The sequence below is a fragment of the Myxocyprinus asiaticus genome, chromosome 46 (assembly GCF_019703515.2).
Source record: "Myxocyprinus asiaticus isolate MX2 ecotype Aquarium Trade chromosome 46, UBuf_Myxa_2, whole genome shotgun sequence".
Classification (NCBI taxonomy): Eukaryota; Metazoa; Chordata; class Actinopteri; order Cypriniformes; family Catostomidae; genus Myxocyprinus; species Myxocyprinus asiaticus.
Genome location: NC_059389.1, coordinates 18,344,669 through 18,360,002, shown reverse-complemented (window position 1 = coordinate 18,360,002; position 15,334 = coordinate 18,344,669). Strand labels below are relative to the sequence as shown.

Here is a 15,334-nt window from a genome sequence, read left to right as displayed (position 1 = left end):
GTTATTAACACAACAACCAGTGAAGGAGTTTCAACATTAAAAAAATAACATTCTTCAGCAATTTTAATAGATATGTGTTGAACAGTACATATAGTCTATCAAAGCTGATATTAAAGCTGCACTATGTAACTTTGTGCTCTCTATCGACATCTGTGGTTGAAACTTAAAATTGCAAGCAATTTGCGGAAGAACAATTTACGTGATTCGTGTTTCGGCTCTGCTCTTCTGGCTTCATAAATCTCATGATTTGAGCTTTGCCTGTGTGTGATCATGACTGGAGATATTCAGAGCCAGAGTCATAACGTGCTATTTTCATGCTGATATAATGTTATACAATTAAACATTTAAAACTGAAATATTACTTGCTTTGATGATGATAAACAACAATCGTATTCTCATATTTTAAATGAATGAATTTTACACTTATAGCGCTTTTCTGACACTACACTCAAAGCGCTTTTACATAGAGAACAGTGGACTCAATCACTACCAGTATATTTTAATATAATTTTTCAAGTGTTTTATCTACTATTAATGTTTTTATTGTACTACACTCAGGGGCAGACTGGCCATAGGGAGAACCGGGACTTTTCCCGGTGGGCCGGCCATGGAACGGGGCCGAACCGACAGTGATAAGCTGAAACAGGCCGCCGCGTTAGGTTGAACGGGCAGCGACTGGCCGAAGAGGGCCGCAAAATGGCGCCGTGACGCAGTATACAGAAAAGGACAGCGACACCCACCCCCGCTCAACAACTTGAACCGGTGTCTGTGTAAAATCCAGGCCCCTGACTACACTTATCAATTTAAGAGCTGATACGAGTGATATGGCTGATACGAGTTCAATAGAAGACTTTATTATTGTTATATTATATTGTACAGCCTCAGTTGATAATGCAAGTGAACTGTAATACTACAATAGTATGTCTTTGCAATGCACACAATAACACCGTAAACTAAAAACATAAAACAAGGATTCAGTAATGATGGGTATAAAATATAGTTTATTAAACATGAAAATAATATGCTTAAAAATGCAATATAACAGTTACAAGAAGTCAATATCAGAAGTCATAAATATTAGTAAATATGTCACAGTAACTTCCCCCGACAACGTAGATACATCGCGTTCGGTTAACACATGAGTAATATTTGATTCATAAAAGCATGACAAGCAATATTAGCTTCAACAACCCTACCAGACAACATATCCAAGCCTTATAGCAGGTAAACAACTTCACCAAACGGATAACAGATAAACATCCATCCAGATTGCTGTCCTGAACTGTGTGAGTGTGACTGACTAAACTGTAGTTTCTTTCTTCTTTTTCAAACAAAAACAGTGCATTACTGCCATCTGCTGTTTACATGGGAACAAGACAGCCAGTTCTTCTTTCCTATGTTCATGGACATGACGTAAAGACCTAAGGATGTACGTCATAAGCCAGCGATTTCACACCAAATCAGACCCGACAGCTCAAAATACATATCATTTTTATAGGCTTACCGTAGTGAATTGGGGTAAGGTAAGGGTAAGGTAAGGACATTGTTTTAAACACTAGTTGTTTATGTACTCAATCAGTAATGGCAATTTGTTCATTTTTAAACAAAAAATCATACATAGTGCAGCTTTAAGTCACTCAAATAACTATTGGAGTTTTGGGGAGGGACTCTGGTATTTTGGCAGAGCATGTTTGCCCCGCATAGCATTGACAGGTGTTTACGTGAACTGGCAGTGTGCGGTGGGCAGACAAGTTTTCCACAAAATTGCTTATGTCACTAAAGGACGGTGTGCCAATTGCAATGTATTTTCCACAGCTCTTCTGGATTATATGAAAGTGTTTTGGATTCAAGTGTAGGTAGGCGTTTGATTGAGGGTTCATGCGCAGGCAGCGGCCGTTGCCCTGACAGAGCATGCTGCTGCAGAGTTTAGCGGCTGCTGTCACATTAGTTATATAAGGGTTAAGGGTGAAGGGCAAGTAGGCAGTCAGCGCTTCACATGAGTCCTGCAATAAGGAGGATGGCAGTGAGTGACAATGCAAGTCCATTTGCAATTATTAAATTGCTCAGACAAAGAGCAAGTGCACCCAACAAGACGTTTATGTATCTGTATTTGCATTTAACAGTTTGTTTAAGGAAGGCAAAAATAAATGAAAAAAAAGTGCTAAATGTGTATTAATGAGTGATAAATAGGTTCTAAAACAAGAATTAATTCTATCTAGATCCTAGTGTTTATTTTTAATCATTATTGCAGATGTTTGAGCCCTGGATAGAAGGATTAATTTACAACTCAATACTGATTCCAAAAAAAGAATACTGGATAACACTAAAATAAATATGCATCTTTATTTACAGTATGTCAGTAGGACTGGCATGCTACATATAACCACAGTAGATGTTTGAATATAGACCTGTCCCCAGAAGTAGAATGAATAAACTCTTGAATTTCACATTACCTTATTGTTGTAATCAGCACTGGCCCCCCACAGCACGGCTCCTGAGGCCCCTAAAGCTGCACTCTCCCCTATAGTACTGATCAGATCTGCCTGAAGAATACAAAAGCAGAGAAAGACACTTACCTCAATTTATTGCATGCCTCTATCTTAGATATTTTACATTTGTAGTTATTAATAGGGGATAAGCTTAGTGTAAGATCTGCACCACTAACAAAAATAACTAGACAGGAAAAGCTTGTCAAGACAAACTTTGATGTTGGCTTCAAAAAGCCTCACCTGAGAGCTTAGAAGATTTAGGGTATTTAAGGAATATTTACTTAAAACACTTAGAGCTGCGCGCGCAGACCTTAAAATTTGGTGCACAAAACATGATGACGGTAACAATCAACAGAGTTTTTTTTTTTTTTTTACCCACGAACGGGTAATTTTGGATAGGAAATTAATTTCAGACTTACAAAACAAGAAGCTTCCAAACGAACCAACGAAATCAACAATAAAAAATGGTTTAAATCAAATTGCAAACAGTGAAACCAGCTCAATCTTTATTCAAGCCCTGTGCATGATGGGAACACTAGCTCTGAAAAGTTCAGTAAAATTTACTTATATTATTTATTTGTGAAATTTACTCAAATTAGCAAATAAATGTGACAATGTTTTTTACTTTGATACATTATGACGCATTGTAAAGATAACAAAAATTAATCATAAATTATATTTACTTAAAAGCTATAGAGCCTTAATTTTTACATGTTTGAACTGAGTACAAATGTAGAATTTACTTAATATTTTCAAGTTCACACTTGAACTAATGTATTCAATGTAGAAAGTTGTTAATTTTTTCTGCAATTTAATTCACAAAATATTTTTTTCAGTCAGACAGACAGACACAGACAGACAGACAGATAGATAGATAGATAGATAGATAGATAGATAGATAGATAGATAGAAGTCCGATCAGTTAGAACAGTCATAGCAAACCCGAGTCAGAACAGTCTGAAGGTCTGTGCTGAGTTTGGTGGATGTAGCCAGAGACTATTTAGCCCAAGATGTAGTACTTATATTAAAATGAATGGGAGAAATTGGAATGCCCAATATGGTGGCTGTAGAAAAGGAAATCCTGCCTTACAGGTAAAAGAGCCAATCACCATTCAGAGACAGACATCGCCTATTAGTTAACTCGAGAATATCCATTCACATAGCAAGACCAGCCTGAAAAGTAGCGTTTTGTAGCACAATCAGTGGTAAGAAACACAATTTATGACCCCATCGTTGTCAGATTTTGCTACTAATTTGAAATATATTCTTTGAATGTAATAATGACCAACCATTTAGGAGATTTCAGTCTTTCTCCATTCAAGTCGATAGGAGCTGTACTTTTATGCCACTTGTATCTATAGAAAACAGCTGCCTGGGAGTGTTCCCAAGATGGCGGCCGAGTGGACTGACTTGCCTTGTAAGGGACTTTGATGTAGCTTGAAAGCTCTAAGAAGAGATCAGTGTTGGGTAAGTTACTCTAAAAAAAGTAATTAATTACTAACTACTAATTACATCTTCTACAGTGTAATTAGATTACTGTACTAATTACTCTGTCTGAAAAGTAATTGCATTATTTATTACTAATTACTTTCTAAAACCCAGATCAACCTTGACCAGATGAAAAATATAAGGATAGACATGAAACTGTTCTTTTAAATCTTTCAGATAAATCATATAAAATAAAATAAATTATTCATGAACTGGCCAAAAAGTTTAAGGGGGCTGCATTAAATTATAAAACATTCATTTTAACATTACACGTTAAATTTCGATTTAAATTCACTATGTTTTATATAGAATTGTTCTAGAGTCTATACAGTATTTAATGCAATTACATCAGAAGTAACTGTAATTAAATTACTGAAAAATTAAGAGTAATCCCATACTTTACTTTTTTCAATGAAAAAGTAATTTAATTACAGTAATTAATTGCTTAGTAATGCATTACACCCAACACTGGAGGAGATACAATTGAAAATTTTGGTCTTGGTTTAGGGATTCTGGAAAAGCCTACTTCACCTTTAAATTTGCAAGGATTTTAGCACCTTTTAAAGTTTTCATTAGGACTGATGGCTTAGCAAGATGTAAGCATAGGATCTCACCTCACTCAAGTATATTTCTGATTGATCCTGAAACAGAGGGCATAAATATACATAAACGGGAGCTGTGTAGGGATGCTTTGGCAGAGCAGGTACCCTGATGGCTTCCTGGACTCAAATTAAGTTGCACTTTGGTTGTTTCGATGAGCCAGAGGCAGGTATGCTGAAGGAAACAATGCCGTACTGGCGGTCCACAGCCAAAGGAGCTCATCATTCAAGATTATTTCTTTCTTTGGACACTCCCCAGTGTATCCAGGATGATCCCACCTGTAGTTATAGCAGTCGGGGAACAAGTAGTAACTCCAGAGATACTTAGGTCGCATTTTGATCGCCAACTTCAATGTTTGCTCCATATAAGCCCTGGCAGCCTTCTGAAACAGGTCTTTCGCCAAAGCTGCAGCCTCACTGGAATTGAAAAATGGCCAGTTCTCCTGGACATTCTGAATGGAAAGCTTTCGTTAAATGCCTTTTGAATCCCAGTTCCTCACCCAATGTGGGCGCCATGATTCCCAGTCAATCACAGCCAAACCAAGGGATAAATCAGGAATGTAGAACATGACATCATTAACTTCTTTTAAAATGCTGTCTATTAGGTTGCCCTTCTGGGGAATGCCGCCATTGAACTCTTCTTTGGTTTCACCGTTTATGTAGGGGTACAGTCCCAGATGGTTAGAGTAGAAGAGGAAAAGAAATTGGTCAGGAACCTTGGCCGGCGTGGTAACTGCCTGGAACGCTGAGGTGTCCAAACTTATTTCGAGTCTTTTGCACACTTTAGTGAGGGCGTTCCAAATAATGGCAAATGGTGTGTGCTTAAAGATTGGAGGGTTGGTGGGTGGAAGCAGAGCTAATGCAATGTTGAGGAAGCCACATAGTAAAAAGATGAGGGTAGCTAGATGGAGAGAAGATGTTCTTCCCAGCTGAATGGAAAGAAACATTGTTGCAGCCCCTGAAAATTGTGAACATTTTAGAATCATCTGTAGAAGTGCATTAGGTCAAATTGTACAAGGTCTGATTAAAAAAATGCATTAGGTATCATGAACTAACCATGAAGATTTTTATTTTTTATTATTAATCTTGGTTAACATTAATTTATGAAAATACATTAATTCATGTTAGTTCATAATGCATTAACTAATACAAGTATATAACTTTTAATTTAAAAAATACATTAGTATAACTAGCAATGCAGGTAATCAACATTATCCAAGATTAATATGTGTTGTAAAAGTATTGTTCATTGTTAGTTCATGTTAAATTATGTAGTTTATGAATACAACCTTATTGTAAAGTGTTACTAAAATACTTTTAAAGTCACCGAACATGACGATAATGTAATATATCATTCTGTTTTTGTTGAAAACCTTGAATAAGATATGTAACAAGTTGTTTCAGTCAGTTAAATTGAAATAAAAAGCACACATATTCATGTAATTATTTGAACTTTCCCCATTATGTTTAATGATGAATGGAAATTGGAAGAACTGCTGTGGAATAAGAGTAATACTGAAAGAAAACATTTAAGATTAACTATCACTTTTCCTTACCTCTCCAGCTTCAGTTAACATCTTAATGGCACCAAAAACATGTATATATAGCAAAATATTATCAAAACCCTTTTTAAATAATAAAATGGACGGTTGAAATCTTTCTCTGCTAAAATAGCTGTGGCTTTTCTGATATTAACTTATCTGGACATTTAGCCTGAATGCATTTTAATAGATTGTAGAATGCCAAATCATTGTGTTCCGTAAATACCACCAGTATAAAACATGATGTGCCTATCCAAACTGTTACATGATCATGTTGTTCTTGGCCACTATGACTCTGAAGTTTACAGCTGTTCTTTTCTTTTTCCATAACATTACATTGTATGGTGGTCCCATACAGTATTTGGACACTATAGATCAATATCTATGAATATCATTGCATTACATAACAAGATAACACATATGGCATAATTTTAAAGAAAAACAATTTGTACACGTTCTGGTTGTCAAATGGTGTCAAGGGTTCCTGTTGCTCAACTGGTAGAGCATGGTGCTTGCAACAGCAAGGTCATGAGTTTGGTTCCAAGTAAACACACAAACTGATAAAATGTAAGCACTGAATGTACTGTAAGTGGCTTAGGATAAAGGTGTCTAATAAATGTAATGTAAATGTTAGTGGAATATGTCCAGAGTCAATGAAATTAGTACTTGTGGTTACTCTGCTAGGACACCTATGTGAACGTGGGGGGAGCTGGCTTCATTCATTCACTAAAAAAAGACCTTGAGACCAGTTTATTAAAACTAATTGAATAAATCTCTCAGACAAGATCTGAGAAAAGCTCTAGAACCCACAGCACTGCATATTTTAGAGGTCTCCCTTATTTAACACACCCTATTTAACTCATTAGCTCATTAGTAGAGGTTCCATGATCTGAGCTGGGGGTGTTATATAAGGAAGACATAAAAAATGGTAGGGGGCTTGGCCCCCAGGGGCCAGGACTCTAACACAATGACAGTCAGACAACCAGACACAGGTGTGATTTTTGTTATTTTAATTTATACAGCCACTCTGTAGTCACATTTACCTTAGTGGTCATGTAGAGGTCAGGTTTTCTTAAGTTTCTGCCATGTAAAACTAAGGATAAACCTGTTTAAATGTGTCATCACATTCTGAGTTAAGATTAAAAAGGTTATTCAACTTGCAGCTGATACTGTATCCTTGTGCTGTTCATGATTCATGATATCAGGCTGTATACATGTTCATATCATATCTGCCAAGTAATGTAGATATTGTTAGTGATATCAGACATTGCTTTTTGCGTGTGTGGTTGTTAAACAGCAATATTTCCACTTTGAAATTAATCAGAGATAATTACTAGAATCTTCTTTACACAAATGTACCAAATCATTTGATTTTCTCTTTCCTTTTTCAAAATTATGACATTAGATTATCACTTACTCCTCCTCAAATCACCTGTCCTCAGACCATAGTCCAATAATTCATATAGATTAAAATATATATTAAATCTTATGTCATTTCACTGACACTAGCGCCACTGAACATAATTGCAAAAATAAACAGTGTTTTCTAAACAACTTGAATATGCTACTCATCTACTGTTGGTCAAACAAAGAGATAGTCCTGCCCACGACTCATGCCATTGGTTGAGTAATGTTGTTGGGGTGGGTCTAAGTGGGTCACTCAAAACAAACACAGGAATTTTCAAAGTGCCACAGAGACACAGTATTTACAGTTTTCAAGAAAATTAACCTATGAATGGCTTACTTATAATTGTGTCTGCATATTAAGCTGGGATAGAAGAAAATGTTTTAACACTAACAAAGTTACACACTACAGCTTTAAACTTAAGAAAAATATAAATGTAAACACATATCTTTAAAATAAATATTACTACTACACAGAGGTGGAAAGTAATGAATTACAACTACTCTCGTTACAGTACTTGAGTACATTTTTCACATTTTTATACTTTTTTAAGAATAAATAAATATGAGTTGAATTGATTAAAAAGGAAGTATTCAACTTCACTACAGTTATTCTTCCGCCACAGTTACAAAGTACAAAAAATACATAATATTTCTGATTTTTTGGGAAGTTTTTTGGGAAGAAGAAATCTGCAAGTTATAAGCGCTAAATCTGTCTATAAACTAAAATGCGCTGTGCGTGGCACAACGGAAGCATGCAGGGCAAAGCGTCATGAGCACAGCAGCTTGCATATACTGGCTTCTCTTCTCTAGCTTCTCCAAAACTTTCTGCCCTGTCACTTTACAAGAACTGTAAAACTGTGATTTTCATTCTGGATGGGAGCCGTTCATTCAGGTACGAGGGAACCGTCTGAACACGTTTAACCACTGATCAAACTTCACTTGTTTTTAAGGTAGACAATGTTTTAACCGTGTCAAACATGAACACAATGTATTTTGACATAGTATATGTGGGGATATCTTGTTTACTTGCTACTATATGTCTAAAGCAAACTTTTTAAATACCTTTAGTGTCAGAAATGAACGGGGACTCGGGGCAAAAATGCCACCGAAATTGGCAAAAATATCCCAGAAATTACAAATATGGGGGCAAAAAATGCCCATGCAACGAGTTCCGGTGTTTTATTAATAATATCTGATATAGTTACAATTACATACATTGCGATCGTCTTTCGAATTTTCACTGAACCATCCGGTTCCTCACACCATCGCGCACACTGATGGGCTCTCCACTTCTATCAATCCACATAAGTTCAGTATTGTACTCCCGTGTTAAATTCCATAACCGTTTGCCCTTCTTGTTCAAAATAAACTGTCCTAGCGGGTAACACTCTCGCTCATGGTGCTGTACTGTACTTCCCTGCCCTGTGCTGCTGTTTATCTGTCTGAAAAGCCTCACCCGCAAGAGGCCAAAAGTGCGCAAGGGATGGATGTTATATAAAGAAGGTATGAGAAATCACAAAACATAATGTAACCAAATACTACAGTTTACTTAATAATATCTCAATATTTTAAATAACCATAATGTTAATTAAGACTTTATTATTACAACTGTAATACAATAATACACATACAGAACAACCCCTTTTAATGTTTAAATCAATCATATTTCTCACTAAACACTGTGTGAAATGTTTATTTTTTTGCCTTATTTTATTCAGTTGGCATGTAGGAGTTGATAAAAGTTTGCTTAATAATCTCATTCCATATCTGGATAATTGCTGCAATATCATAGAGGATAAATTTCCTCCTCTATGATACTGCATTATTAGTTTTGTACAGTATTTTAATTTAATAGCCAAAATACTTGGACATACATGAATGAGAATAAACCTGAAATAGGAATGTGTTTCAGTCACAATGCACATTATGTAGTTTAGAGACAATTTAGAGACATGCAGAATGTTACAAATGGCTATTTCTATTTAAATAAATGTTGTATTATTAAAATTTTCTGTTTGTCGAAAAAATTTTTTTGCAGCAATGCAGGTCTTTGGCATTTAGAAGCTGCTAGTTTAGGAGTCTGTTTCTCAAACTAGAGACTGTGATTTACTTGTCTTTATGTTGTGCATCTGGCTGTCCACTTCCCTCTCTATCCTGGTAAGAGATTCTTTTTTCAAAACAGTAATGCATGGAATAGCCTTCTTCTCTCTAAAACAATAGAATTTCAGGAGAAATGTGTTTTGTTTTTTACCTATTTTTAAAACCAGAAATTGACTTGCAAGTGTAAAGCAACTTGTAAGAACTCAATACTTCAGCAAATGGGGAAAAAACCTACTGTATTGTGATTTCCGCGTGGTATAGCAACCATTTTCAATTGTTCTAATAATAAGAAAATTGTCTTGAGTGCTAAATTATCACTATAGAATGCTTTTGTATAAAATGCCATTACGGGTAAAGAAAAAATTGAATAAATATCACTTAAAACAATTATTTCAAACTGTAATAATATTTTGCAATTAATGATTTTGGCAGTATTTTTGATCAATTTAATGCATCCTTGGTGAATGAAGCATCAATTTCTTTCCAGAACAAAAATTTCTTTGTGTTCTAAAAGTGGAAGCGTATATACTATATATTATATAATTTTCATAAAGTAACTTGTAACGTAATTACTTGAGTAGTTTTTCGGCAAACTACTTATTTACTCTTACTTGAGTCATAATATTTCTCAGTATCAAGTGAATTATTTCTTCAGTAGCAGTACTTTTACTTTAAAATAAAAATAAAATCAGTACTCTTTCCACCACTGCTACTACAGTATGTCACGACAGAAGAAAGAGGTTAATCTTAAAAATATACCTATTTTATAAGGTTTCACACCTGTGTCCCAACTTCTGAAGACATGAGTTAAACAACTTGTCACAGAGAAATCAACAGGTTAACAAGACAGGGCAGGTGTGACTACTAAACTAATAATGGGCAAACAAGGAGGCAAGGTATGACGTAAGACAGAGAGACACGCGGAGATACAGAAACAAAACAAAGCCACGTGCTCTCACAAAACAACAAAACACCCGAATGGCATGAGCACACATTGCCTAGACAATAAGGCAGTATACGCTCATGCCAACCAACAAACAAAATGAGAGAATGCGTAACAATGCCAAACAATGCTATGCTACACTAAATGAAACCTGAGTGTACATTGCCACGCGATGCATGCAACAGATGACAAAAACAAGACAGGCCACACACAAACTCGAAATGACCAACCTCAACACAACGTGAAGACAGCTCGCGACCCGGGTACGCAGCGCAACTCGAGGCGCACCCATGTTCGCAAGAGACAGACATAAACTATTGACGCAAGTGTATGCTGCCAAGGTGACATAAGTGTGATGCACCCATGTCAATAACAGACAGAACATGGAGCATGAGTGTCTGGATCCCGACACAGGCCGAAACCGAACCAGAACGGAAGTCAGGATCCAGACACCACGCTCCGGACATAAAACAAGACAGACCGAAGAGCGCATGGCAGGGAATACAACTGAAACGGTGCGCTCACACAAGACAGACAACGAAACACAAGACAGATATGTGACGTTGATGCCATGGTCCTGTCAGACAAACACCCATACTGACAGAGTGACAGGACCGTGACACAACTGGAGTCTTATGGATTACTTTTATGCTGCCTTTATGTGCTTTTGGAGCTTCAAAGTTCTGGTCACCATTCACTTGCATTGTATGGACCTACAGAGCTGAAATATTCTTCTAAAAAAATTTGTTTGTGTTCAGCAGAAGAAAGTCATACACATCTAGGATGGCATGAGGATGAGTAAATAATAAGAGAATTTTCATTTTTGGGTGAACTATCCCTTTAAGAATTTCTGTCTGACTCTGCTAACACTTCACTAGATGGAGCTGAAAATCAGTTTGACCCAGTGTTGATTCATATTAAGTTATAGGCAAGGCAAAGCATGTATTCTGTAAGAAAATGGAAGAAGCATGACATTGCACCCAAACATAGGTGAATACCTCTCAACATGTTGGATTGATTACCAGAAAATCCAGAGTAATTTGTTCTAGATGAGACTCCTATTATGATGGGTTAACCAGAAGAGATTCCTGTTCTACCTCAAGTCATCAGAGGTTTCTAAAGTTTTCTGTAATTTTAAAGAAACATTTCCACATTTCAAAAGATGTGTAAGAAGATGCAAGACATGGATTCCTCCCTTCGAGGAATCTGCCAATGAGGTAAGTTTTCTGATTTATTTCTTGATTTTTTTTCTTTTAAATATACTTGTTAATGTTTAATAAATAACATGCTATTGACAAATTAGTGAATCTTACATATTCAAGCTATTGTTCTGTTGATTTTTTATTCATGTAAATATTGGTTCGTGTTTCATGGAGGTAGTCATCTGAGTTGTAATTTTTTGCGGACACAGCATCCTATGCCTTGACAGACTTTTGCTGCAGAAATGGGCCGCAGAGGTGACGTTGACAACATAGGGGTTTAAAGTATCAGATAGGTACATTGACAAGGCTTCACATGAGGCCTGAACACACACACACACACACACACACACACACACACAGTGTTAATAGTATTAACAAGAGCTGCCAGGATGTTCTGCAAAACATCTGGGAACTTCACTGTAAAAGTGATCTTCCGTCAATGCAAAAGTTTCTTTAAGGAAAAGTGTTAATCCACAAAACAAAACAAACTCCAGCCGCCCGCATGTTCCATTGAAGAAATAAATAATACAAGTTTTTAAACATGAGGGTCAGAAAGTGATTACAGAATTTAATTTATTGGGTGAACTGTCACTTTAAGAGAAAAAATACCTTGTCATTGTAATCAGCACTAGTTTCCCACAGCACAGATCCAGAGGCACCCAGGGCTGCACTCTCACCAATATTTTTAAAAACACAGCCACTTCAAAATTCATATTTGAGGTATGACTGTGTGGAATTTGCAAACGTGAAGTCTTTTTAATTAATGTTAACCAAAGGGCTTACATTACTTAATCGAAAACACTATTCTAAAAACCCATCGGAAATTCAAGAGAGAACCCATCACTTAGCCTTCCAGTGTCATAAAGAATTAAGCTCCACCTAAAATTCTCTAAGACTCTGAATCGATTTTATTTGCTGAAAGAAATTGTTTAGGTTGTTCTATAGAACACCCTAAACTATAACAGCGCTTGCTGTAATGTTGAGAATGCAACGCGTACTTAAGTTGATTTATAAATTGTGGTTTGATACATTCGCAAAGCAACAATGCACAAAATCGAGATTGCGTAGCTAGATGCGTCTGCATTCACACACTTGCATGGAGTATGTTTCGGACTTTGGGTTTTACCTTATGCTTCCCTTTAGTGTAATAGTATGTCTTGCAAAATATGGTTATGCTAACTTTTTTTTGAGACAGAATATCAAGAGTTATTCGAAAATGTGCTTTCTATTATAATATGTTGTTTTAAATTGAGTTTAGTTTGAGATTTAGAAATAATGAATGTCTTACCAAGTCTGACAGGTTTCTCTTAGCAATAAGAAAATGTAGCTTGATCAATATTTTGTTAAATATTAGTAGAGGTCAATGTTTTGGAAACACACAACTGTGCAATGCATACATACTGTATGTGTACAACTGGAAAAGGATTAATGAATTTGATTGAAAATGATCAATATTCTCAATGGCCTTTCGCAACATTTTAAAAACATTCATTTTTTTTATTAAGATTTTTATTGATTCTTGTGTGAAATATGGAATAAACAGAACATGTACACACAGAATCAACTTAAATCCCATTATCTCCCCTTACCCAACTCCACCCTGCCCCTCAACAAATATCCCTGTGGTCAAACCCTAAATTACACCATGCACACATATAAGCAAAAAAACAAAATAAAATATTTGAGAACATAAAAAATATATAAAAATCAACAAACAATGAAAAAAGAGAATTCCACAAAGAATAGAATTAACAATTAAAACCACAATTCTGTTTCTCTCCACATGGTCCTCACTGAAAGCCCTCTCTTTTGCCAAGCTGTTTAAATGACATCTTTTCAAATGCCGCTACCCTTCCTAATTTGGTGAACCATTCTTGAAATGAGGGAGCGCCAACTGACTTCCATCCTCTAAGAATTATCGGTCTGCCAATCAATACACTAGATTGGAACCAGCTTTTTATTTATTTGTCACCTACTTTAATGACCGCCCCATCACCCAATATAAATAGTCTGGGGCAGAATGAAATCTGAGAATCTAAAACCTCACCGAGAAAATTCCGGACTCTTACCCAGATTTTTTTATTTTTTATTTTGTTTTCAATTTGGAATGCCCAATTCCCAATGCACTCTAAATCCTCATGGTGGCGTAGTGACTCACCTCAATCTGGGTGGCAAATCTCCGCATCTGAGACCATCAATCCGCGCATTTTGTCACATGGCTTTTTGAGCGCATTACTGTGGAGACGTAGCGCGTGTGGAGGCTTCACGCTGTTCTCCGCGGCATCCACACACAACTCACCACGCACCCCACTAAGAGCCATGGTAGGGCAATATGCTGTCAGAGCAAGCGCTTCCGATTTAGACCAATTCACCCTATATCCTGAAAATTTGGAGAAAGAATTAATAATTCTGTGGAGGCTAGGCATAGATCTTTTAGGGTCTTAGACAAATAATAATATATCATCTGTGTAGAGTAGAAGTTTATGAACCACACCTCCTGCTACAATGCCAGGAAAATCATCCTCTTTTCTTTTTGTGGCTGCTAATGATTCCATGGCAAGACAGAACAATAAAGGGGAGAGAGGATAGCCTTGACGGGTTCCCCTACCAAGAGAAAAAAAATCTGAAATTAATCCGTTAGTTTGCACTGCCACTATTGATTGTTTATAAAGTAACTTAATTCACCCAATAAAAGTGTTCCCAAACCTGTACATTTCCAAAATCTTAAAAAGATTATCCCATTCCACCCTATCAAATGACTTCTCAGTGTCAAGTGAGATTGCAGCGATTGGGGTCTGATCATTCACCACTGACCACATAATATTTATAAAACGTCTAATATTATCAGAAGAAATATGACCACGTATAAACCCCACTTGATCTACGTATACAGTATGTATAATCGATGTAATTACTCTGCTTAATCGATTAGCCAGAATTTAACTGGATAAGGGAAATTGGATGATAACTTTTACATTCATTTGGGTCTTTATCTTTTTTAAGAATGAGACTGATCGAGGAGCCACATGACACCATGCAAAGGGCAGACGTGTGAGAGACAGCTCTGTGCACTTTGCTAATTGTTTTTATTATGTTCATGATATAATCTGGTGAAATTTGATACACCCAGTTAAACATTTGCTGTTTGAGGTAAACATGGCAAAGAAGTCAAAACCACTGGGCTCTGGAGACATTAAAAGACACTTACAGGCCTGTGGACCGGGGACTCGATTTGGATGGCACAGCGGGAAAAGGAATCTAGCATCAACTGTCCAACATGTCGGTAATGTTGATGAAGGTACTTGCGGACTTGGAGGATCCCGCTGTAATACGTCAATTGATTACGGCGATGGAGAAAGAATTCTCTGAGTTAGTCACAAGAGTGACAGATGTTGAAAGACAAATCGATTACTTGGAGTCATCAGAGAGGGAATTAACCGCTAATCCGCCCGTGACCAAAGTTGATTTGGAACGTGTTCTTGAAAAGCTTGAAGATCTTGAAAATAGAAGCTGCAGGAATAACATTCAAATTGTTGGAATTCCTGAGCATGAGGAGGGAAGAGAT

At 36.4% G+C, this 15,334-nt stretch overlaps 1 protein-coding gene across 1 annotated transcript; it reads right to left on the bottom strand.

Annotated features, from left to right (window-relative positions):
• Positions 1 to 1,571: 1,571 nt before the first annotated feature.
• LOC127436349 (hyaluronidase PH-20-like) lies at positions 1,572 to 14,065 on the bottom strand. Its single transcript, XM_051690453.1, has 3 exons — positions 13,928 to 14,065; positions 2,454 to 2,543; positions 1,572 to 2,003 (listed from the first exon to the last, which is right to left on the bottom strand). The coding sequence occupies exons 1-3, from the start codon at positions 13,952 to 13,954 to the stop codon at positions 1,638 to 1,640; spliced, it is 483 nt and encodes a 160-aa protein (XP_051546413.1). The 5' UTR covers positions 13,955 to 14,065; the 3' UTR covers positions 1,572 to 1,637.
• Between the last annotated feature and the right edge of the window lie 1,269 nt (positions 14,066 to 15,334).

Coding starts and splice junctions, on each gene's coding strand:
- LOC127436349 (XM_051690453.1), bottom strand. CDS start 13,954: ATGCGGAGATTTGCCACCCAGATTGAG. Junction 2,544..13,927: donor GATTTGCCACCCAGATTGAG/GTGAGTCACTAC, acceptor TGTATTCTTCAG/GCAGATCTGATCAGTACTAT. Junction 2,004..2,453: donor GTGCTGATTACAACAATAAG/GTAATGTGAAAT, acceptor TCCTTATTGCAG/GACTCATGTGAAGCGCTGAC.